Raw genomic sequence first — 22,743 nt, 5'->3', positions numbered from 1 at the left:
CCCCCCCCCCCACGTTGTTGCAGGACGCGTCGTCTCTGGGCCAGTACGGCGTTCGGATCAACGTCCTGTGTCCCGCCTTCGTCGACACCCCTCTGCTGCACTCAGTGGAACATGAGGACAACATGGGCAAGTTCGTCAAGTTCAAGGATGATTTCAAACGCAGCATGAGCAAATTTGGAGTTTTACAGTGAGTTAAATCACACACTTATCAGCAGTCAAAATACTCCTAACTCAAATCAGTTTAACTCACTGTACATGTATAGCGAGATATGAAGTGTTAGTATTTTCTACTACACGTTCAGTGTTAAGTCATTTGCAGAGAGATGCCGGTTTGTGATTGGTTCCTGCAAAAATTGTGAACTGAAGCAGGATAATTAAACCTGCAGAGTGGGCGGGGCTTACCCAGTCTAGAGCCACAGTGTTGATGATGGGAGTCAAACACATACTAATTCATTCATATTTGGTTCCTTTGGGAGCAAATGACAACGTCTGGAGATAAAGAACCTTGGTTCATTGCATCATACAGCAAAAAAATACAAGCTAGTGGGGCTTAATGACAATTTCTTCTTCTTCTTCTACAGTCAACAAAAGTGAAAATGTGCCACCTTTAATGTGGACGTCCAGTCAGATAATGATAAATGTAGTCCATTGAATAAATACATTGTGTGCTATATGGATTGAGGAACAACTGAACATACATGGACCAGGATGCATCGCATGTTTACTAAGCTATTTTGGTAGATTTCTATGTGTGTGTGTGTGTGTGTGTGTGTGTGTGTGTGTGTGTGTGTGTGCGTGCATACTTTCCCATTACTCACACAGACTTGTTCCAACATGGTCAGGCACATTGTTTGGTGAGGAAAGAATGTGTCTGTGTGCTTATTGTTGTGTGTCTGTGTTGACCTGGAAGTGACATAGGCGTTGCCAGACCCTTTCTATTGGGGCACATGCCCCAACATTTATGGCTGTGCCCCAGCAAAATAAGTCATGTTTTCATCCCCATCCCGATATGCACATGCACTATGATGAATAATAAAACCAAAACAACCAAATAGACATATACACAGACACACACACGACATGCTAATATCATTGCCAGTCAATCATAACAAGTTACATTTCATCATTTAATATTAGGAAATGTTTGAAATGATCAAGTTATTTATACATCAATTGCACAATGTAGTGCTTTGTTATGTTGTGCCAGCACATAAGTAGCATAAACTGTGTTTAGTACCTCAAGTATAGGATCTACACACACATGAGTTTTCCAAGAATACTGTACATGAATGCTTTTTATTTCACTAGTACATACGTAAGTGGACATGCTCATTTCCTTCAGTGAAAGAAAGTTGAACAAACTGCACATGAATCAACATTTCTGGGAATGCGCTAGTGTTAGCAAGCCGGCTAACATTCAGCTATAGTCCTAGTTACCTAGACATTTGCCATTTGACTCTTTCCAATTAACAAGCTAATTAGAACCTCGGAGCCACTCATTGTCTTTTTTCTGTCTGTGTTCAGATTTATTGTAACTCCGTTATTATGGTTATTGCATTATTTTTTCACTCATTGGTTCAGAATCTACTTTGCAGCCGAATGATACTTTAGAGACAAGCAGCAGAAGGGAAGCGTTACTGTAAGTTAGAGGAAGTTGCAGATGAAGTTAAGTTTGTGTGTGTGTGTGTGTGTGTGTCTCTTTTCCATCTGTAATCTCATCTAATGACACATTTCTCTCCGCTTATCTCCAGGCCATCACTGATAGCGGAGGGAATGATGAGGATGATTATTGACACCAGTCTGAATGGAGCGGTGATGAAGATCACATGCTCCAAGGGAATCCACTTCCACACCTATGAACCCATGTCTGCTTGAGCCTTGGTATACTGGACTCCATGCTGCTGCTGAGGAGAATACAGGGCCTTAAACCCACCATAAACGGGTTCAGGACATTAGGCTGCGTCAGTCTGGTTCTACAGGATCAAACTGACCTGAATAATGCCTGATCATGTATATAGGCCTACACGTGTCCAAAACATGAATGCTATTAACATAATAGTAAATTGCTGTCTGTCTAATAATTGTTACCAATACACGACGATCATGATTTCAGAGGTTAAACCAAAGTCTTTTTCAGTTAGCTTTTTGATGTGTTATAGTTGAGTCATCCACCTCCGACATCACTCATTATGTAGCTTATGTCATTAAACAGTGTTATCAGCTGTAAAAGTTGTTATTTAACAGATGGTATATATGATTTATGTCAAAATAAAAATAAATCAGTGGTATAGTTTAATATGAGAGATATGGGACTCGTTTATTGAAATTCCACAATCAATGTAAGACTATGTCAACAATAAGCCGTTGTAATTGTATGCCATTTGTGCATCCACACAGTGGTTCCAGCTTGTTTTTTGCAGAGTACTCTCAACTACAGCAGCCATTATTGGTGAAAAGGGCGGAGATGCAGTGCAGATGCATGGGGCCAGGACTGACTATGAAGGATGCTGAGGTTTGTGACATGCTCAGATGTAATCCGTCATATTTACAGCTTTGAAGGGACTGGCATGTTCACCAGATACATGTACTGGTGGATCAGATTTGGACCCTGTACTGGACATCCAACACCTACCAAGAGCTACGGGTTGGAGGGTGACAAGGGAATCACTTGTCGCTCCCATCCCATCCCGAGCCCGGTGTCCCGATCACGTGACTGCCCCCCCAAAACAAATCCTGTCCAACGAGATCCCGAGAGAAAGACTACCGTCCCACTCCAATTTAGGTTGACTAAGCAAGTTATCAGACTCTGTTGCCCCCCATGTGAATCATGAAAAATTGTCCCCTTCTACTACACATGGAGATAAAGAATGAATGGACCACTACCTGTACAATGGATATTGTGTAGTAAGAGAATACACAAAAGAAGTGCTTTGAGTAGTCGTTACTAGAAAAGTGCTAAATAACATATATTTACATTTTAAGCTTTGATGCCGTTTTTAAAACGGGTTGCAAATTCAAACAAAACCACTGGGTTTTGAAAAGGTTGTGGGTAGGTTAGGGTTATCGGGTTCTCTGAAAAACACGGGCCCTCCTGGGGGGGTTGTCTGGTGCCCATTACTGATCCTTCAAGCCCCAAGGATATGTTGTGTAATCAATGCAATTCAACTTTATTTATAGTTCAATTCCCACACTCCGTAATTAATAAAGACCCAACAATTCTAGAAATTATAGTTATTATTTAAGATTGGAGATAGTTCACAAAGTGGATGTGATTCAACGGTGGTTTCTCCACAATCGTCCTAATTAATTAATTAATTAATTAACTTTGTTGACATCATTTTTCTGCAGAATTTGAGTCAAACACAGATTTTTTGGACACCTTTGTTGCAAAAATATACGCATAAAAAAAACAAAAAATCCTCATGAATCAATATTTTTAAATGGTGCAAAACTGCCAAACATTCAACAATTTTCAGGATTTTAACTCTTTAAATGTCAGTTTAAATGCGTTTTACAAATTATTGAAGTTGACAATACATGCCAAACCTGCAAGTCATGTACAGAGAGGACAACAGAGAAGCTGTTATATTGCTTACTTACAGAAGAACAAGAGGAACGATTGATCCAACCTGATAAAAATATTTATATCGGTAATGATTTCTTCTCTATCCCAAGGCGAGCCAGTTTTAGTCCGTGGTTTCCTACAAAATGAAAAGATACACCTATACCAGAATCCCTCCAGGGTATTGTGAGTCTCCACCCATCTAACCTTGCCAAATTGGAAGCTCCAACAGGACGTCGATGACACTTTGGTGGCCTTATCGTCAGAACAGGCCTATGACCCGACACCCTGGCATGTCTTCTTTTCTGAGCAAGGACATAAGGTCAGTAAGAATACATTGCGGCTTTGGCAGATAACTGTGAAGTACTTGGGCAAGACGTTATCTCACGAGGGCAAACATTCGGATGAGAATCGGAAAATTGCTACATTGCAAGCACCAAAACCCAGAGCAAAAAAAACAAGCTTTTTAGGATTTTTTGCGGAAGCTGGATTTCCAGCTATGCTGCAAAGCTTGCCCCATTGTTGGCCCTAATATGTGATATTCCACTTACTGCCTAAGATCCTATTGTATGGACATCAGAAGCTGATGATGCTTTTGTTCAAATAAAACAGCTGTTAGGACGTTCAGCAGGGTTACTCTAAAACCTTTCCACAGATAGTGGATTGGAAAGACGGAGTCACGTCTTCAGTTTTGACCCGGGCCTATGGTGACTACAAAGACCAGTTGCATATTGCTCCAGCAAGCTGCAGCTAGAGCCTGTGTTCAGGCAGGAGTGGCAGCATCAATGGCAATATAGGCATTTTGTTTCACCCTTTGGTGCTAAATACAGTAGCTGTCACATTACTGCAAAATGAAATCTCTTATCTCTCACCATCTAGACACCTCTCATGCATGACTATTGAACACTAAATCCATCCACATCACTACATATAGTCACTGATGGATGACTCAGAATCTTGACCATGACCTGACCTAACTGACACTCTGTGCTCAGATGCACAGTTCATTTGTTTGTTGATGGATCTAGCAAAGAGAACCCAGATGGTACAAATGAAAAATGCTAATGACTAAATCTCTAACAAAACCTTAATACTACACAAGCTGCTGAATGAGTTGCATTACCAGAAGCAAATTGGCTAAAGGTAAAATAGCAACTAATTACACTGATGTCAATATGCATTTTCAACTGTTCATGCGTTTGCTTAGCAGTGGAAAATCGGGGCATGGTTACCTCTAGCGGTAAGCTCATAAATCATAAAGAGCTCATTTTAGACGTATTGGTTGCTATACAAATGGCTAAAAAAGTTGCAATATGTAAATGTGCTGCTGATACTAAATGGAAAGAGACAGTTTGAACAGGAAACCACAAAGCTGCAAAACTGACAACCCTCTTAACAGCTGATAAACCTGATAATTTTAACACACTGAACACACTGAAGGACATGCAAAACACTGCTTCACAAACCGAGACAAATTTTAATTTATGTAGCTATTATCTTGATTTTCCCATGGTGGTTTTTAATTGTTTCTGTACAATATTTTTTTACGCTGTGAACTTCGCTCGTAATTTCGTACTACAGTGTACGGTGGAATGACAATAGGAAATCTGAAATCTTGTTGGCTCATATTCTTATGTTGGCTGTTTTATTCAAATGTATAGCATTTGATTTCTTGTTTTTATAAAAGTAAGTTGTAAAAGCTTCAAAAGCCCAGAAAAAGGTGACGAAAACATTGGGGTAAAGCAAAAAAAATTGGCAAAAAAGATGACCAAAACGTTGAAAAAAAAAAAGGTTTAAATTTAAGATTTTTACCCAGAAAACCCAAAAGTTGGGTGGTCGGCAGAAAGACAACACAAGGGTAAAAAGAATGATCCCAGAATATGGCCAAACATGAGAAAAGTACATCCTTTCATTAAAAAAACATCACTTAGGCTACTTATTGTAAATTCTTCTGTAGGTCCAGTGTTGAGGCCTTTAACAACCATAGCTCATCCATGTTAAGAAGCACTGCCTCTGGAAAAGCTGAATCCAACAGTCAGGTAAAGTTTTCTTCTGAATCAGTTCTTCCTTTTCAGTAGTGTCTTAATATACTTCTGTCTTAACCGATTGTGTTTTTCACATTTTAATAGGCCTAAAATGCACTTCTTAATTAATTCATGTACATTTGTTGTGTTGTAGGAAATAGACAGGATTGATGAATCCCTTGTCACCAAGACTCACTTTGAGAATTGTGGATGATGTTGGATTTAGAGCTCTTGTGAGCCTTTTGGATCCATCCTATATGGCCGATCCGCCGCCAGAACATGGGGAGCAGGAGTCGAGTCAGCAGGCTCGTTACTGCCATACTGGAGAGACCTCACCACCAGAGGTCTCAAAATCTACCTCTGGGTCACAGGAGTTTAAAGACTTGTGTTGTCCTTCATGTCACGGGGACTTGTTCAGTTTATTGACTTTTGCATATAATAATATGTGTGTGTGTGTGTGTGTGTGTGTGTGTGTGTGTGTGTGTGCGTGCGTGATAAATTATTATTTATTTGCACCTTTGCATATAATAACCCCAACCCCCACCCCCCCCCAAAAAAAAATACCCAAGTCACCAAAACAGAGAGGGATGCTTTTTGACTCGTTGCTGTGGTGAGCCATTTTGGACAATGTTATGATTGGATTTAAATTTTAAAAAACACCCCCCTTTGAAGGCATGTTTCAACATCACCCAAAGTTCTTGTTAAACTGTAAATATGTCTTTGTGTGTGTGTGTGTGTGTGTGTGTGTGTGTGTGTGTGTGTGTGTGTGTGTGTGTGCGTGATAAATTATTATTTATTTACACCTTTAATTCATCACAATACAATCGCATTCTGGCCCGAAAGGCCGAGGCCGCAATAGTCTCATTCAGGAGGGTTCCTTTTTTAGATTAGCCTGACAAAGACTAAAAATATGGCTTTAACAGCCTGAAAAATACATCAAATATAGCTTTACTTGAACATTAAGCCTTTAATTTTAGAATAATAAATTAGAATGGTCCAATATTACCTGAGTGACCCACTGGATATGTGTGGTCTCACCCAGAGTTGGAACGAAGCTGACAAACAGTAAGATTCCTTTATAGAGTAGCCTGAAAATGACTAAAAATATGGCTTTATCAGCCTGAAAAAAGTGTCAAATAAAACTTTACTTTGACATTGAAGACTTTAAATTTAGAATAATAAATCAGAATGGTACAATATTACCTGAGTGAAACACTGGGTATGTGTTGTCACACACAGAGTTGGAATGAAGCTGGTTTAACAGTATTCCTTTTTATAGTATCCTGAATATGACAAAGTATGCCTCTAACAGCCTGAAAAAGATTTTAAATACAGTTTTACTTGGACATTTCCGTCTTTCATTTTAAAATCCTGCATAAGAATGGCTCGATATTTCCTGAGTGACACTCTGAATATGTGTTATCTCACCCAAGACGATTCCTTTTTAGAGTAGTCTGAAAAAGACTAAAAACATAGTTTTACTTGGACATTTAAGACTTTAATTTTAGAATTCTACATCAGAGGCATCCAATATTGCCGGAGGGACACACTGGAAATGTGTTGTCTCACCCAGAGTTGGAACAATGCTGGCTTAAAAGGAGGATGAATTTTTTAGAGAAGCTTTAAAAATTCTAAAAATGTGCCTTTAACAGCCTGAAAAGATTTCAAACACATCTTTATTTGGATATTTAAGGATTTAATTTTAAAGTCCTAAATCAGAAAGGCTCAATATTATCTGAGTGACACACAGGAGATGTGTAGACTCACCCAGTTTTGGATTGAAGCTGATTTATCAAGAGGATTATTTTTTAGAGTAGCCTCAGAAAGACTAAAAATATGTCTTTAACAGCCTGAAAAAGACTATATTATTTTTTTGACAATATTACCTCATTGACATACTGGATATATGTTGACTCACCCAAAGTTAGAATAAGTTGGCATTAGCAGAGAGAAGCTGGTCCGATAATAACTGAGTGACACACTTGATATGTGTAGACTCACCCAGAGTTGGAATAAAGCTGGCTTAACAGGAGGATTCCTTTTTAGAGTAGCCGGAAAAGACTGAAAATATGGCTTTAACAAGCTGAAAAAGATTTAAAGTACAGTTTTACTTGCACGTTTAAGACTTTAATTTTAAAATCTTACTTCAGAAAGATCTGATATTAACTGATTGAAACACTGGATAGGTGTAGACTCACCCACTTTCGGAATGAAGCTGGCAGAGTGCCCTGGAGCCTGTTTAAAGTGTTAAAAGGTTAAAGTATTTTGACCGGAGAAGGCAAGATGCAAAGGCAGGGAAAGTCACCTGCTTCTGCATATCCCCTTCCCTGGTTGAAAAAATTTGAAAAAAAACATGTAAAGGTTAGGTTACCAGGGGCGAAGAATTCTGGAATTTTTTAAAGTTTTTAGACTGGACGAGGGGAGGTGGTAGAGGGTTTCCTGCCTCTCCCTTCTCCGGTGAGCATCACTTTGGGGTGGTTCTGGCAGCCACTACCATCACATTCTATAAATCGCTGATGTAAACAGCAAAGGTGTCCGACTTTTCTAAGTATTGACCGGAGAAAGAGAGTGGGAAACAGCAGCCCTATATCCGCTCATGGAGCACTGTCTCTGGGATAACGTAAACCTTGATTTAGTGTTTTCTTCCACGTTTTTTCAGCCGGAGAAGGGCAGGGAGAAGGGGCAGAGCTCTCCACGGTCATTGAGCACCTTCTCTGGGGTAACTTTAACTGTGATTTAGTGGGATTTTCCCCAAGTGTTTCGACCAAGGAAGGGGGTGAATATGTAGAGGTGACCCTCAACCGTTTCCTTTCCCCTTCCTTGTTTGGAAAACTTTGGGGGAAAAAAGTATGAAAAATTAAGTAACCAGGGGCGCAAACCCCTGGATTCTTTATAAGTTTTTCAACCGGGGATGGTGAGAGGTGCTAGAGGGTTGACCACTTCTGCACTTTTGCTCCTTCATTGGTGAAAGCCACTTTGTGGTGATTTTCACAGCCACCTCCCGCACAATTTCAGAAACCCACTTATAAAAACACGGACCTCCAGAGAACTGCACCGAGGAGTCTTGGGGAAGTAGGCCCAACCAACAGAGACCTCAAATGGACACTTTTACCAGTGTTTGTCCTAATTTTGGCAGCGTTTCTCTGGACTTTTCACCCACTGACCAATTCGCAAATGTGACCCGCCATTAGATGGCCCCCGCCGGCCGGCCTCCTGCTTGTGTTCGGGCCGACGGTTCCTCCGTCCTGCGGGTTTACCTCTAGGCCTTGCATGTCGAGGTTACTAGCAGGCGCCGCTGCTTCCGATAAGCTGGTAAAGACAGGACACCCTGCACTAAAGACAGACTGGCATTGCCCGGCGGCAACTCTCTATGCTAGGAAGTTGGGGCCATTCTACAGAGCTCCAGGGTGAAGTAGGACGGGTCCTCGCACCTCCTTACACGGCGCGTTTACTGTCGGGCGCCGCTGCTCGCAATGACCGTGACCAAAGGCAAAGGAACCTATCTGCATCTTAAACGGTGCAAAGTCATAAAGGTGCCTGGTTAGAGTATAGCGGGTGGCTCAGTATCACATGTAGACCACACGTTATAACTTTCACGTAAATGGGATGGTGTTTGTCAGATAAGGCTGATTTCCTGCTGCCACCAGGGGTCGCAAAAGCCAAAGGTACATTTTTGCTCATAGGTGTCCTCAAGCCTGGACTCTGGTAAATTGTGAGAAATTTCGGCCAAATTGGACATCAAACACTCAAGGTACAACAACTTCTTTGTTCACCGATAAATGCTCAAAATTGCGCAACGCCCACACCGTTGAACGAAAACTCAAGCTTTTCATAACTTTTCATCGTAAAACAAATTTGAGGTTGATCGGATGAAATCTCTAAGAGAAGATTTTTAAAGTGTAGCGCCTTGACTTTTAGACCTACATCCTGTTGTCACTAGGGGGCGCTGTAGCTTGGAATCAATCTCGGCCTGTAGATGTTGTCAGGGTTGGAAATTAGTGTAAAGTTTGGAGCCGATTGGTCAGTGTACACTCAAGTTACACCCACTTCCTTTTTCATTGGCCCCCTACCGGATGATGGTGCGCTATAACTTGCACAATTAACTCTTGCGCTATTACAATTCTTTTAATAACTTTTAATCTACAAGGTCTTAAGATGGCACGGACCAACTTGGATGAAGTAGGTCGGATGAAATCTCTGGGAGTTTGTTATAGTACGACATGTAGAAATGGCCAAAATCGCACAAATTTTGAACTTTCAATTCAAATCTTCGACTGTCTCTTTTGCTAAGGGTATGGTTCCAGTGAGCTTTTTTGTAAGTCTTTGTGTGCTACTCGTGTGTACCACGTTTTGGTAGTCTACATTAAACATACCACGCTTGCATTGTCGGATAAAGGTTTCAGAAACGAGATCACCAAGTGAAAATTGCAAATTTTGGTAAGGACAAGTGGTCTTGTGTGTATACTGATCCTGCAGGGGGTGTAGTGTGGCCGGCACTGTGCGCATGGGTGCATACTCAAGTCTGTGAGCAACAAAGGGCATTTAGAGAAATGGCATAAGAATTTAAGTTTTCCTTCAACAAACAAATCTGTTTTACTAATGTGACTGTGATCTAAAATGTCTTAAAATACTGCAAAATCTCTCATTTGTATGAGTCACATCTTATGTTTTGTTTCCTCAAATGTATTTTAGTTTAAAGAAACTCTTTGCTTATCACAGGCTAAGAAAAGTTATAAATAACTCAAGTTATCTTGCTGATTACATATTAAAGTCCAGCAAGTTCTTTAAAATTATGTTTTTTACAACAATTGGATGCAGCAAACTGTACCCTGTAACTATAAGATTTTGCCAAGTGTGCCCTCACCCAGCAAAACATCTGGGTGTAGGCAGACATCTGGGAGTTGGCATGGTTAACCTGTTTGGCTGGGTGAAAGGCACACCTGGCAACAGTTGTCAGCACCCATCACATTATTCAAGAACTTCAGCTTCACAGCTGAAGCTCTTGAATAATGGTCCATCTTGCTGATTTATGGCCATTGCAGGTTGAAGCTGCATCTGCAGCAGTTAGCCCCTGACTTCCATTGACTTGCAGAGGTCCTTTGTGGCCAATTACCACTCTTCTGTTTTGTTTCTTTAAATGGTTAATTATTGTATTGTTGGCAACCTGTTTGGCTGGATGAAAGGCAGACCGGCAACAGTTGTCAGCACCCATCACATTTTTCAAGAACTTCATCTTTACAGATGGAGGTAACTCTTTGGAGGTAACCAGCTACTAGACTGGCTGGCCAACTGCTGTGTTTTGATTAATGGACAGTATGCAGTGTTTATAATTTAAAATGCCAATAAAATTAAATCTATTTTACTAATGTGACTGTGGTGTTGTGACTTTAACTAATAATTCCAAAGTGTGATCTTTGAAGGAAATCATGTTGTTTGTTTGGGTTAGTTACATTTAAACATTTAATGACATGTCCTAAAGTTTGAAAATACTAATGTTTCTTCTGTTTTTTCTCTTTAAATGTATAAATAAACAGTTTTCTTATCACAAGCTCTTATTACATAGAATAGCGCCAGCTATCCAGAGGGAAACTTCGGAGGTAACCAGCTACTAGACTGGCTGGCCAACTGCTGTGTTTTGATTAATGGACAGTATGCAGAGTTTATCATTTTAAATGCCAATAAAATTATGTGTTGTGACTTTAACTAATAATTCCAAAGTGTGATCTTTGAAGGAAATCATGTTGTTTGTTTGGGTTAGTTACAATTAAACATTTATTGACATGTCCTAAAGATTTTGCCAAGTGTGCCCTCACCCAGCAAAACATCTGGGTATAGGCAGACATCTGGGTGTTGGTATGTTTAACCTGTTTGGCTGGGGGAAATGCACATCTGGCAACAGTTATCAGCACCCATCACATTATTCAAGAACTTTAGCTTCACAGCTGAAGCTCTTGAATAATGGGCCATCTTGCTGATTAATGGCCATTGCAGGTTCAAGCTGCATCTGCAGCAGTTAGCACCTGACTGCCATTGACTTGCAGAGGTCCTTTCTGGCCAATTGCTATGTTTTACATAATGGGGTGGGGGATATTGTTGGCCTGTTTGAAGGGCATGATTATGATATAAAAGGCTGTGCTGTGATATCCAATCACAGTGCTGCGATCACATCTCCACCCCTTCCTGATTAATTTTAGGAGGGTATTTAATGTTTACCTCAGACTCCAGAAAGCTACTTTTCTGCTGAGACTTCTGGGATCGGCTGAACTCACCTTTCAACAGAGAAGACCAGAAGACACTGCTTTGAACCCACCACCACCTTTTCTGAAGAACACAGATCAAATTATATCAATATCCAGGCTACTAGAAAAACTTTGAGATCCTGACTAAAGGTTTTTCCAGTTTTCCACATGGCTCCAAAGACGTATGTTTGACTAAATTTAGCTCACAATTGAAAACAACACTATTAACTGTTATGTGAAGTTACAAAGACAACTTTCAGTAAAATTAAATGTCTTTTTCCATTTCTAGTGTGTCCAACAGGCACTTCCTGCTGTGCCCGGTGTGCATCAAGACGCAAGACATGCTGTCTGTCCATCTGCGCAGGGTGTGCATGAAAACGGAGTCAGCTGAAGCCATCCAGGCTGCATTGGAGAAGGCGAAGAGGGACACCCTTGAGATTCTGCAGACTGGAAGAGTTTTTAATTACAATCTGCTCAGAAGTGGTTTATCTAATGACCATGATCTCACCTGGATGGTTAAGCTACTGCAGGGCCGTCACATGCCAGTGGTTGGTGTTCCAGTGCCAGGCCAAACTGTTGTGCAGACCCCTTCTGCCAGCCAAACCCCCCAGCCGCTGGTGACTGCCACTGCTGAGACAGGCGAGAACGAGTCATCTGATAACGGCTCTGTCAGCAGTGGCGAGACCTTTCAATGGTGAGTTTAATGTCACAACTTTCCTGATGAAATCTGTTGCAATGGTCATTCACATGAATGATAAAAAAGCATATTTTTTCTTTATTGCAGCGTACGAGAAACCACGCTGAAGTCAACCAAGGCAGCCATGAAAGAGAAGGGCCTTCATAACAGACATTCACGGGACCATCCTTTGTTGAGGGACTTCCTAAAATATCTGAGAGATGACCTCCAGATTGAAAATTGTACACAGGAGGTGAGGACAAACATTAAACATTGAGCATATGTTTTAACAAAATAGACCTGATCCTCAGGTAATAGCATGCTTTCTTTGCTTTTCAGGTAGATAATGTGGCTCGCTACATCTACTACTTCAACCACCGTGAACCAACCCTGGATTTTGTCAAGGACAGGCCAAAGCTCCGGGAGTATATCCAACAACTCACAGAAGCACAGTTGTCCAAGCAGACCCAGCTGAACTATTTAAAAAGTTTAAAAAGGTAAGCAGAATTTCCTTCTGGGTATTTGTTTAAATGCTATTAACACTTGAGTTGGAGTGTATTTGTAACTACATGTAAATGCTTAAATACTTGTGCTAATTCCCACAGGTTCCTGACATACCACACATCCACAACCAACATGGTCCACGACAACCCAACCTTGCACAATCTCTGCAAAAGCTTCATGGACTTCATCAGTACCTTGCAGAAAGGCTGTTCCCACAGTGTCAGCAAGCAAATTGCCAATAAGAGGTTTGTTACATTGTTTAACTGGATTAAATCGCAGATCTGTGACCAGTGGGTCAATTAAGGTTATTAATGCAAGGGTTTGTGTATACAAACCCTTTATCTTTTACTACTTTATATATGTATATAGTTGTTCTCAGGACTGTGCACCACATCCCCCCCCCCCTTTTCTGCACTACCTACATTTTATATTTTATATTTTTATATTTTGTATTGACACTGTAAAGGTTTTGCTTCAATCTCGTTGCACAGGTACTGCACCTGTGTATAATAACAATAAAGGCTTTCCGTTTTATTCTGTTCTATGATTCCCGCTAAATAGACCCCTCCCAGTAACATAGTGTTTGCACCCCCGTGCTTTCCTATCCTCACAGTGTACTGTGAAGACGTCGGAAGTCATCAGACAAACTGTCTGAGGCCCCTAGACCCAAAAAGTATTTAGCTCTCATCAGTCCACAGAATGTTGCTCCATTTCTCCTTCGGCCAGTCAATGTGACCTTTGACTAATTAGAACCTATTCAGGACATCAGCAATTGTACTTTGCGGGGGGGGGCTTCTAGTGGAGGTTTTCCACTGCGTGGTATCTACTCAACTAGATTTACTTGCCTTTTTTGGTTTTCCATAACGAAAAAAAGTCCCTGGGACCTGCTACCAGGTACTTTTTTTAGTGCTACCTCAGTCGAGGTTCCAAGCGAGTTGAGGCGATCCCAAAAGGTGACGTGGAAACCTGCAGACTGCTGGTTGGTCGGAGAGAATCGTCACTTCTCACTGCGTCATCAACAAACAAAAGTGCGGACTGTGTGTGCAACAAATGCGCCATTCTTAAATAATTCTAGCCAGCCACCACCAGACAGAGTATCTACTCTCTACACTGTTTGTACTTTTAAAAATTCAACATGGAAAGCGACAAAACCACGCCGTGGTCGACCGAGGAAGTGAAGACGTTTTTGTCTCTGGTTGCGGATGAGAGGATCCAGCGAGAGCTAGATGGGGCAACACGTAAAGAGAAGGTGTACAAACAGGTCGATGAACTCATGTCCTCACATGGTTACAGTCGCCCTTACCAGCAGTGCAGAGAGAAGTTAAAAAAGCAAAAAAGCGACTACAGTGCCATCAAGGAACACAACGGCCGTAGTGGTTCCAAAAGGAAAAATTGGAAGTGGTTTGACCATATGGACGCAATATACGGACAAAGACCGTCGAGCAATGGGAGGGAGTGCGGACTTGACTCGGCTACAACTTTGTTGGAGTCCATGATAGAGGATGGTAAGTGTTTTTAAACTTTAACGTCTGTAGGCACACTGCTTGAAAGTGTTGTTGAAGTTAGTTAGCTATTGTTAAGCTCACCTAACAACCATGATAGTTTAGGCTACTCGTAAACTTGTGTAAAACATGAGCAGATAACAATAAGCTAATGCTATTACTGCTAGCTCTAGTTCGCTGCTAGTGCTAACGTTATTTCCCAATGAGCTTGAGACGAAAACGTTTGTGATAATACAGCCTGCAGTTACACATGTGCAACCTGAGGGTTAACAGGCAACTGATTTTTCTATTCAAGATTCCTTTTCGACAATCTTGGGAGCATTCAGAGACTCCCATCGATGACTCTTGGGCACCGGCAACTCCAGCACGGGCAGGAGAAGCGTCGACCCCGGCAACTCCAGCACGGGCAGGTGAAGCGTCATTGCCGGCGAATCCAGCACGGGCAGCACCTTTGTCACCTGCAACTCCGGCTACCGGTTAGTATATAATGATTGAAAACCTGAGAGGAACGTGAATTTTTATGCACGCAAAATGTAATGTTGTGCAGTCAAATGGATATGGCACATAAAGCACCCAAGTTATTTGCATAAATATGCACGGTAGACACAGTATTAGGAGAACTACTGTGGCCTGTGTTGTTGTTTTTTACTTGTGTGGGTGAAAGAACGCAGTAACCTCACATTTAAAACTGAATGTCATGAAGATATCCCAGACATGCTGATTTAACTTTCTGTGGGCAAAGGCAACCGGTTAAGCATGATATTGACAGAAAAAGTCAACTCTTCTAGTCTTTAGTATGGGAGTCTATTCACTGTGCTTAAATTAATACTAATAATAAAAAAAAATGTTTAATTTAGGCCGGAGGAAGAAACAGCCTAGGGAGCAGGAGCACCTGGCTCTCCTGAGGGACATGCATGGGTCCGATCAGGAGCAGCGGGAGCGCCATTTCCGGGTAGTCTAGCACAGGCAAGAGAGCAGGAAGCAGCCTTGAGGAGTGAAGAAATAGCAGCAACTGCAGCCTTTAATCAGGCCTTCCTCTGGACTTTGAGCCAGCTTGTGCAGGCTATGCACAGACAGCGGGACCCAGTTCCTCCACCCCTGGACTAGATAGTATCCCATTATGGATAAACCCACCCCCACACTTTTTCCCACATACTGTGCAATATTTAAAATCATTACACTGCTGCTACCTCTCTTTTGTATGTATAGGCTATTTTAAAAATCTGCACCTTACCACCCTTTGTCTTTTGCACTATTTGCACTATTCACAAAGTTATATATTTGGCACTAAAAAGGATTTGCTTTTAATCTGGACACATTTTTCCATATGTACATAATATTTGTTCTCTGCATTCTTGCACATCTGTTAAATAATTTGAGTAATTGTATGTTTCTTTCATTGTGGTTCTATATTAAGGACTTGCATGTCAACAAAACAAGACTATATATAGGAGAAAGGTTTTTATTTAGTTAAGAAGCGCTTCAAACCCTCACGTACATCCCTGCCTTCCTCCTCTGCATCCTGTGGCAGTGTCAACACTGGCTTTGCCAGCCCAGATGCATCCCAGTCATTGTCGTAGGCCTCTCCATGCCTCTCACAAAGATTTTGCAAAGCACAGCAGGTCAGAACCATACATATCACCAGTTGTACATCACAGTCATATGTGTGATCCATCAATAGCACAAACACATTGTGGGATCCCCAATCTGCTCTCAGTGTAGGCAGCCATTTCTGCAAACTTCTCCTGGTCTGGGAAACAAATCAGTTCTGGCACCAACAACATCTCTGCAGCAGCAACAAACTCTTGAACACCGACACACAGTTGTGACGCTTACTCCAAAGAAAGTTCCGTATTCGGAGCCGGTCACAAGCTTCCACAATGCCACGGCCACTCTCTTCTTTAGCGGCACACATTTGCGGAAGGTTGTGTCCTGTCTCTCCATCACTGAACGCATTTTGTTGCAAAGGTAGGTAAATGTTTCTTCATTCTGAAGTTCTGAACCCACTGAGCTTGTGTGAAACCAGGAACAATAACATCCCACAACTCGGCAGATCGATTGAACGCCCAAACAGACGGTCTGCGGCGGCAAATTTGCAAAGCGTGAATGATCTGAAACACAAACAGTACACATCATACATATTTAAATGTGTAAAGTGTTCAAAATGTTTATGTACTTTATATATCGTATAGTAAATACTGATTGTGACCCTGAACACATGCAAATGTTAGCTAACATTACCAGGAGACTTAACTTACCCTTTGGTGTCGGCGAACATTAGACATGTTGTCTGAAATTCCAAAACTTTTCTTTTTTTTCCAGCAGTGATTTTCTTTGCTGCCGTTAAATTCTTTCGAAACAAAAAATTTCTTCTGGCTGTGGCAAGTAGCCACATGCCGAGAATCAAAAACAACAAACATTCAACGTGCTCCATTGTGTGTCGCGTTACAGACAGTAAAAAAAAAAGAAAGTGTGTAGCTGTTGTGAGTCGCGTTGGAAATGATGTCATGGAAGTTTCCGGCTGCGTAGCTATGGTGACCAGCCACGCTGAGGCGTTACTCAAACTGCAATTGAAAACGGACGCAAAGTGAATCGAGGCGAGTCAAGCTTTTACCAGCAGTGAAAAAACGCCATAGCTGACAGATTTTGGCTGAGCAACCTATACTTGCAGTGGCCTCGGCCTCAACTCTAATCCCCCTCAAGTAGCCTGAGTTAGTAAACCTGGGTTAACATGCTCCCCCACCTCCCAAGCAGTGCCTCTATGTCTGTAATATCTCCATATTTCCACCATATATATGGACATATTGGGCCACCTTAGGAATGTGCCAAGCTGTAGTATATTAATCAGCATTCAAACTCAACGGACACCATATTGTGCAGTTTGGGACCAGTGCAAAGTCAGGAACTTTAGCAACTGAGTTGTCAAAATGTTGATTCGGTTTGAACTGGGGTTTCTCTATAATGCCACAGTAGATATGCTATATTTTGAACTGGTTGAATTCATATCAACTGCTGTGTTAACTTTGTTTAATCACAGCACAAAGGAAGAGGAAGGACATCCCGTCCCGGAGCAATCCCTGAAGTGGAACGTCCTAGATGTAGACTATGTTCTGTTCACTGTACCTGTAAAGCACTTTTGTCTTCAAAAAGCTTTAATTTATATAAAAAACTATATATATATATAAAAAAATTTTTTTAAATACATGAGGTTAGTTGCATACCGCTTTTTAAACGAGGTTAGGAGAAGTTTTGACAACCCACTTTAAATAAACTTCCACCCCCCTCCACCCTGGTTTCTTTAGCCCCGCCCCTCCCAGCCTCCAGCGCTCAGATAGCAGCTTAGGCCAGCAGCTAAGATCGTCCCGGAAGAGGCCGATGACGGTTGTGTCGTCAGAGAAATTCAGGACTTCCCCAAGTTGCCCTTGGTGATGGCCAGCGGTTCCCTCCATCGCATCCGCAAGTCTGTGAAGTCTCTCCATACACTCCAAAGTCGCAATTGGTGTGGTGATTCTCGAATTAGCCTCGTTAAATTCCACTCTTCCCTCTTAATTTGACCCTCATACAGGACTTCGCAATTTGCCACAATCATTTCCGATGAATGCCATTTTGTTGCTGGTAAATAATGCAAATTTACAACAACAAGACTTGATAAGAGACTCTTATCAAGTCTTGTTTTGTGTTACTTTTTGAGCTGCAAACTGGTAATGCACATATTAATTACTATAAAACACTGTTAAACAGCACAGGTTCATAACTCATTCATTTGGGACATTAAGGTGTATGCATACAGTATCTATGTTTGAGTGAATGGATGAATGAAAGAAAAGAATGAAATTGCACAATCAGTGTATCAAATATTAAATATTGCACAGTCCGTTCAATTCAGTCAAAAGGATTACATCTTAAATATTGCACAGTAATGAAATCCGCCTTTACTACATGATGACTGGAAGGCAGGGGAGGCTCTGACCATTTTAATAGATTATGGTTCTGACAGCGGTTGTACCGTGCAAATTAATTGGAGAAAAGTTAATTAGCAAGAAGCTCAGAATAAAATGAAAATGCTATATGATCGTTAGGGAAAGCGCTGAGAATTTAGTCCTGTGATCAGGTTCTGGAAGTTCTGTGGTCCCTTTTCAGTGACCCAGAAATTCTCAGACCGTTTCATTGCAACTCCAAACCAAAGGAAGTCATTAGAGAAACTGAGTCAATTGAGAAACTAAGCCTTTCTCTAAATAATGACTTAACTCAAATGGCCAAAGTCTTCCCAATTGTCCTTATTCATTAATTGATCCCTTACTTTGCCATTTGAGTTAAGTCATTGTTTGGAGAAACTGAGTCATTATCTATAAAAACTCGGCTTACTATAAAAATTAGTAAGCCTAATATTATAACAAGGCAAACCTGTCAATCTATAACAGTGACGTTAAATAATACTTACAGTCATGTTCTCTACCCCCGGTCGCTGTAGGTGTCTTGGGATCACAACAGCCACTACGCAGTAGAGGACAAGAGCAGCGTCTGTCATCTCTAAAGTGAGATTTGTCATCAAGCAGTTTTCCCATGATATTCAACAAATCCGGTTTGGCGGCTGTTAGCATGGCTAAGCAGTCTTTTGGTGTAATCTTAGAAGCCGTCAGAGTGTCATACCTACGACATAAAGACAAACAAGTAATTAATAACCTTAATTGACCCACTGGTTACAGATCTGCGATGTAATCCAGTTAAACAATTGAACTAACCTCTTGTTGACAACTTGCTTTTGCAGAGATTGTGCAAGGTTGGGTTGTCGTGGACCATGTTGGTTGTTGATGTGTGGTATGTCAGGAATCTGTGGGAATTAGCACGAGTATTTAAGCATTTACATGTAGTTACAAATACACTCCAACTCAAGTGTTAATAACAGTTAATCAAATACCCAGAAGGAAATGCTGCTAACCTTTTTATACATTTTTTAAATAGTTCAGCTGGGTCTGCTTGGATAACTGTGCCTCTGTGGGTTGTTGAATGTACTCCTGGAGTTCGGCCTGTCCTTGACCAAATCCAGGGTTGGTTCACGGCGGTTAAAGTAGAAAAGGTAGCGAGCCACATTATCTACCTGAAAAGACAAGAAGGCATGTTATCACCTTAGGATCAGGTCTATTTTGTTAAAATATATGTATTTGCACAATGTTTAATGTTTGTCCTCACCTCCTGTGAGGAATTTTCAATCTGGAGGTCATCTCTTAGATGTTTTAGGAAGTTCCTCAACATGGTCCCGTTAGTGTGTGATGAAGGCCCTTCTCTTTCATGGCTGCCTTGGTTGACTCCAGTGTGGTTTCTCGTACGCTGCAATAAAAAAAAATGTCTATCATTCATTTGAAAGACCATTGCAACAGATTTCATCAGGAAAGTTGTGACATTAAACTCTCACTATTGAAAGGTCTCGCCACTGCTGACAGAGGTGTGATCAGACGACTCATTCTCGCCTGTCTCAGTGGCGGGGGGTTTGGCTGGCAGAAGGGCTCGGCACAACGTTTGGGCCTGGCAGTGGAATACCAACCACTGGCATGTGACGGTCCTGCAGTAGCTTAACTAAAGATACTTACATTTAAACTATTATTTCACCGTCAGCGATGCCGCTCGAACTCCCGCTGAGGTCCGCTAATATTTTTTTTAACGAGACGGCAAAGGCCCGCGCATAGGATTGTGGGTGATTTGGGACCGCAAATGATACACAGATGCATCCTTCTCTGTCTATGGGAAAGTTTCTGAATGAAGGACTCAGTCCTTGGAGGAATTCGGAGGATTGCTCGACATTGGAACGGTCCTTTGGCGGACGTTGATGACGTTGATGACGTGGCATCCTCCAAATTCAGGCTTTCAAGGATCCTTCCTTGACATTGGGAAACACCCATAGCCTCAAATCATCCTCGATTTGTGCACAATTACGATATTTAGTTTTGAGTGCAGTCATTTTTGAGAATCCTGCCTCACACAAATATGTTGACGCGAAAGGAAGGAGAATCTTCAAGGCGACGTCACAGAGTTCAGCGTATTCCTGCATCAATGATGCCCAGAATGACGAAAGAGGGCAGGAGCTAAAGAGTTCCTTCAGTCGACTGTCACTCTTCAGCTCAATAAGCTGTTCCTGCATATCAGTTGGTAGCTCGTTTGCTGTGCACACAAACGGATCTCGAACCCACGCAAAAGATCGATAATCCTCTTTAAAGTAACCTACGTTGCAAATTGTTTTCTCATTGCTGACAGGTGCTCAGACGCTGAAAATCCGGGGACATTGTCAGCCCAGAAGCGTATTAACCTCCAAAATAAGTAATGTTTTTACTTTTGTAAAACTTAAAAAGGGGAGATACAAGACCTAGAGCTGTTCTCATTAGGGGCTGAGCCCCCCCCCCCCCCCAAGGTCTGATCCTAGACCCACCCCTGCTGCTACTTCCTACTCCACTCCACTACACCTCAGAGGGGAATGTTTCAAGATAGAAAGTCCTAATATTTCAAGAAAGAAATCCTAATACTTCAAGATAAAAAGTCCTAATATTTCAAGATAGAAAGTCTTAATATTTCAAAATAGAAAGTCCTAATAGTCCTAATATTTCAAGATAGGAAGTCTTAATATTTCAAAATAGAAAGTCTTAATATTTCAAGATAGAAAGTCTTAATATTTCAAAATAGAAAGTCCTAATAGTCCTAATATTTCAAGATAGAAAGTCTTAATATTTCAAAATAGAAAGTCCTAATAGTCCTAATATTTCAAGATAGAAAGTCTCAATATTTCATAATGTTGTCACAATGTGTACTCCAGAATAGATTATTTCTTCATGTTTAAAAAAGATGTGCATAGATTAAAAAGTTAGGAGATCAAATCTAGTCCAATTTCAGACCACAGCCCAATCTATATCTCCCTTCAACTGGCTGAAAAAAGCAGATCCACGCTCTGGAGGCTGAATACAAACTTATTAAATAGTAAAATTTTTAAGGAGAATATGAAAACTGAAATCAAACAATATTTGGAGGAGAATGATAATAAAGAGGTGGGTCCGGCGATACTTTGGGATGCTTTAAAGGCGGTAGTCAGGGGGAGAATAATAGCCTTTTCCTCCTACGAAAAGAAAATTAGACAACAAAAACAAACTCAATTGGAAGTTGAGCTGAAAAAACTGCAGGAAGAGCACTCCAAAACGTTCAGGAGGGCAACAAGAGCTAAAATTGAGATAGTGAAAAAAGAACTGAATGATTTAAACATACAAGAAATACAAAAGAAACTTATTTTTACTAAACAGAAATATTATGAAGCAGGGGGAAAATCTCTGAAGCTCCTAGCATTTAAATTACGAAAACAACAAGCTGATAGGACTATTCACAAAATAAAGAATATATATACAAAAAGGGTTGAAACAAACCTAGAAAAGATTCAGAAATGCTTTGGAGATTTTTTCCAAACTCTATACTCCCAGCCCAAATTGAATAATGAACAGCAAATAGACACTTTCCTTTCCCAACTCTATCTGCCCAACATTACAGGTGAGCAAAATGAACAACTAATATCGGAGATAACTGAAGCAGAATTAAGATCAGTGATTAGAAAGTTGAAAGGAGGGAAATCTCCAGGAATGGATGGGTTTGCTGCCGAGTGGTACAGAGATATGCAAGATCAGTTAGTCCCTGTTTTAGTAAGAGTTTTCAACAATGTACTGGAAGAGAAAATAATCCCTCCCTCATGGAGAGACGCAACTATTTCGCTAATCCCTAAGGACGGAAAGGATAAACTGGAATGCGGAAACTACCGCCCGATAAGTGTGCTAAATATTGATTATAAATTATTTACTGCCATAATCGCGCAGAGATTGGAAAACATCATGCCAGTGATAATCCATAAGGACCAAACAGGCTTCATCAGACAGAGACAGACGCAGGATAACATCAGAAAAACTTTGCATATTTTAAATCATGTAGCTCAACAAAAAATAGAGACTCTTGTACTGAGTCTGGATGCGGAGAAGGCCTTTGACTCGGTCAGATGGTCCTTTCTCTACAAAGTTATGTCCAAGTTTGGGTTCCACCAGACCATAATAGATGTAATTGCTGCTTTATACAATAAACCATCTGCTAGGATAAAAATTAACGAAGACCTATCTGACTCTTTTACTTTAGAAAGGGCTACGAGGCAGGGCTGCTGTGTTTCACCGCTCCTCTTCGCCCTTTTCATAGAGCCGCTAAGTCAGTGGATAAGACAGAG

The 22,743-nt window shown here is 41.1% G+C and overlaps 1 protein-coding gene and 1 long non-coding RNA gene across 2 annotated transcripts in view; both read left to right on the top strand.

The window, feature by feature from the left end:
• Positions 1-2,301, top strand: part of hpgd (15-hydroxyprostaglandin dehydrogenase) — a 19,814-nt gene extending 17,513 nt beyond the window's left edge. The window contains exons 6-7 of the mRNA XM_034893310.1: positions 24-187; positions 1,752-2,301. Of these exons, the coding sequence (XP_034749201.1) occupies positions 24-187; positions 1,752-1,875 (288 nt within the window). The 3' untranslated portion in view covers positions 1,876-2,301. The remainder of the gene's footprint in view (positions 1-23; positions 188-1,751) is intronic.
• A 5,750-nt stretch (positions 2,302-8,051) lies between these two features.
• The window catches only part of LOC117957583, a 16,339-nt gene continuing 1,647 nt past the window's right edge, over positions 8,052-22,743 (top strand). Inside the window, exons 1-2 of the long non-coding RNA XR_004659539.1 lie at positions 8,052-8,063; positions 21,677-21,687. This is a non-coding gene — a long non-coding RNA (uncharacterized LOC117957583). The remainder of the gene's footprint in view (positions 8,064-21,676; positions 21,688-22,743) is intronic.

The sequence above is a fragment of the Etheostoma cragini genome, chromosome 2 (assembly GCF_013103735.1).
Source record: "Etheostoma cragini isolate CJK2018 chromosome 2, CSU_Ecrag_1.0, whole genome shotgun sequence".
NCBI lineage: Eukaryota > Metazoa > Chordata > Actinopteri > Perciformes > Percidae > Etheostoma > Etheostoma cragini.
Note: the sequence above shows the minus strand (reverse complement) of the source record. Positions and strands in the feature narration are given on the sequence as shown.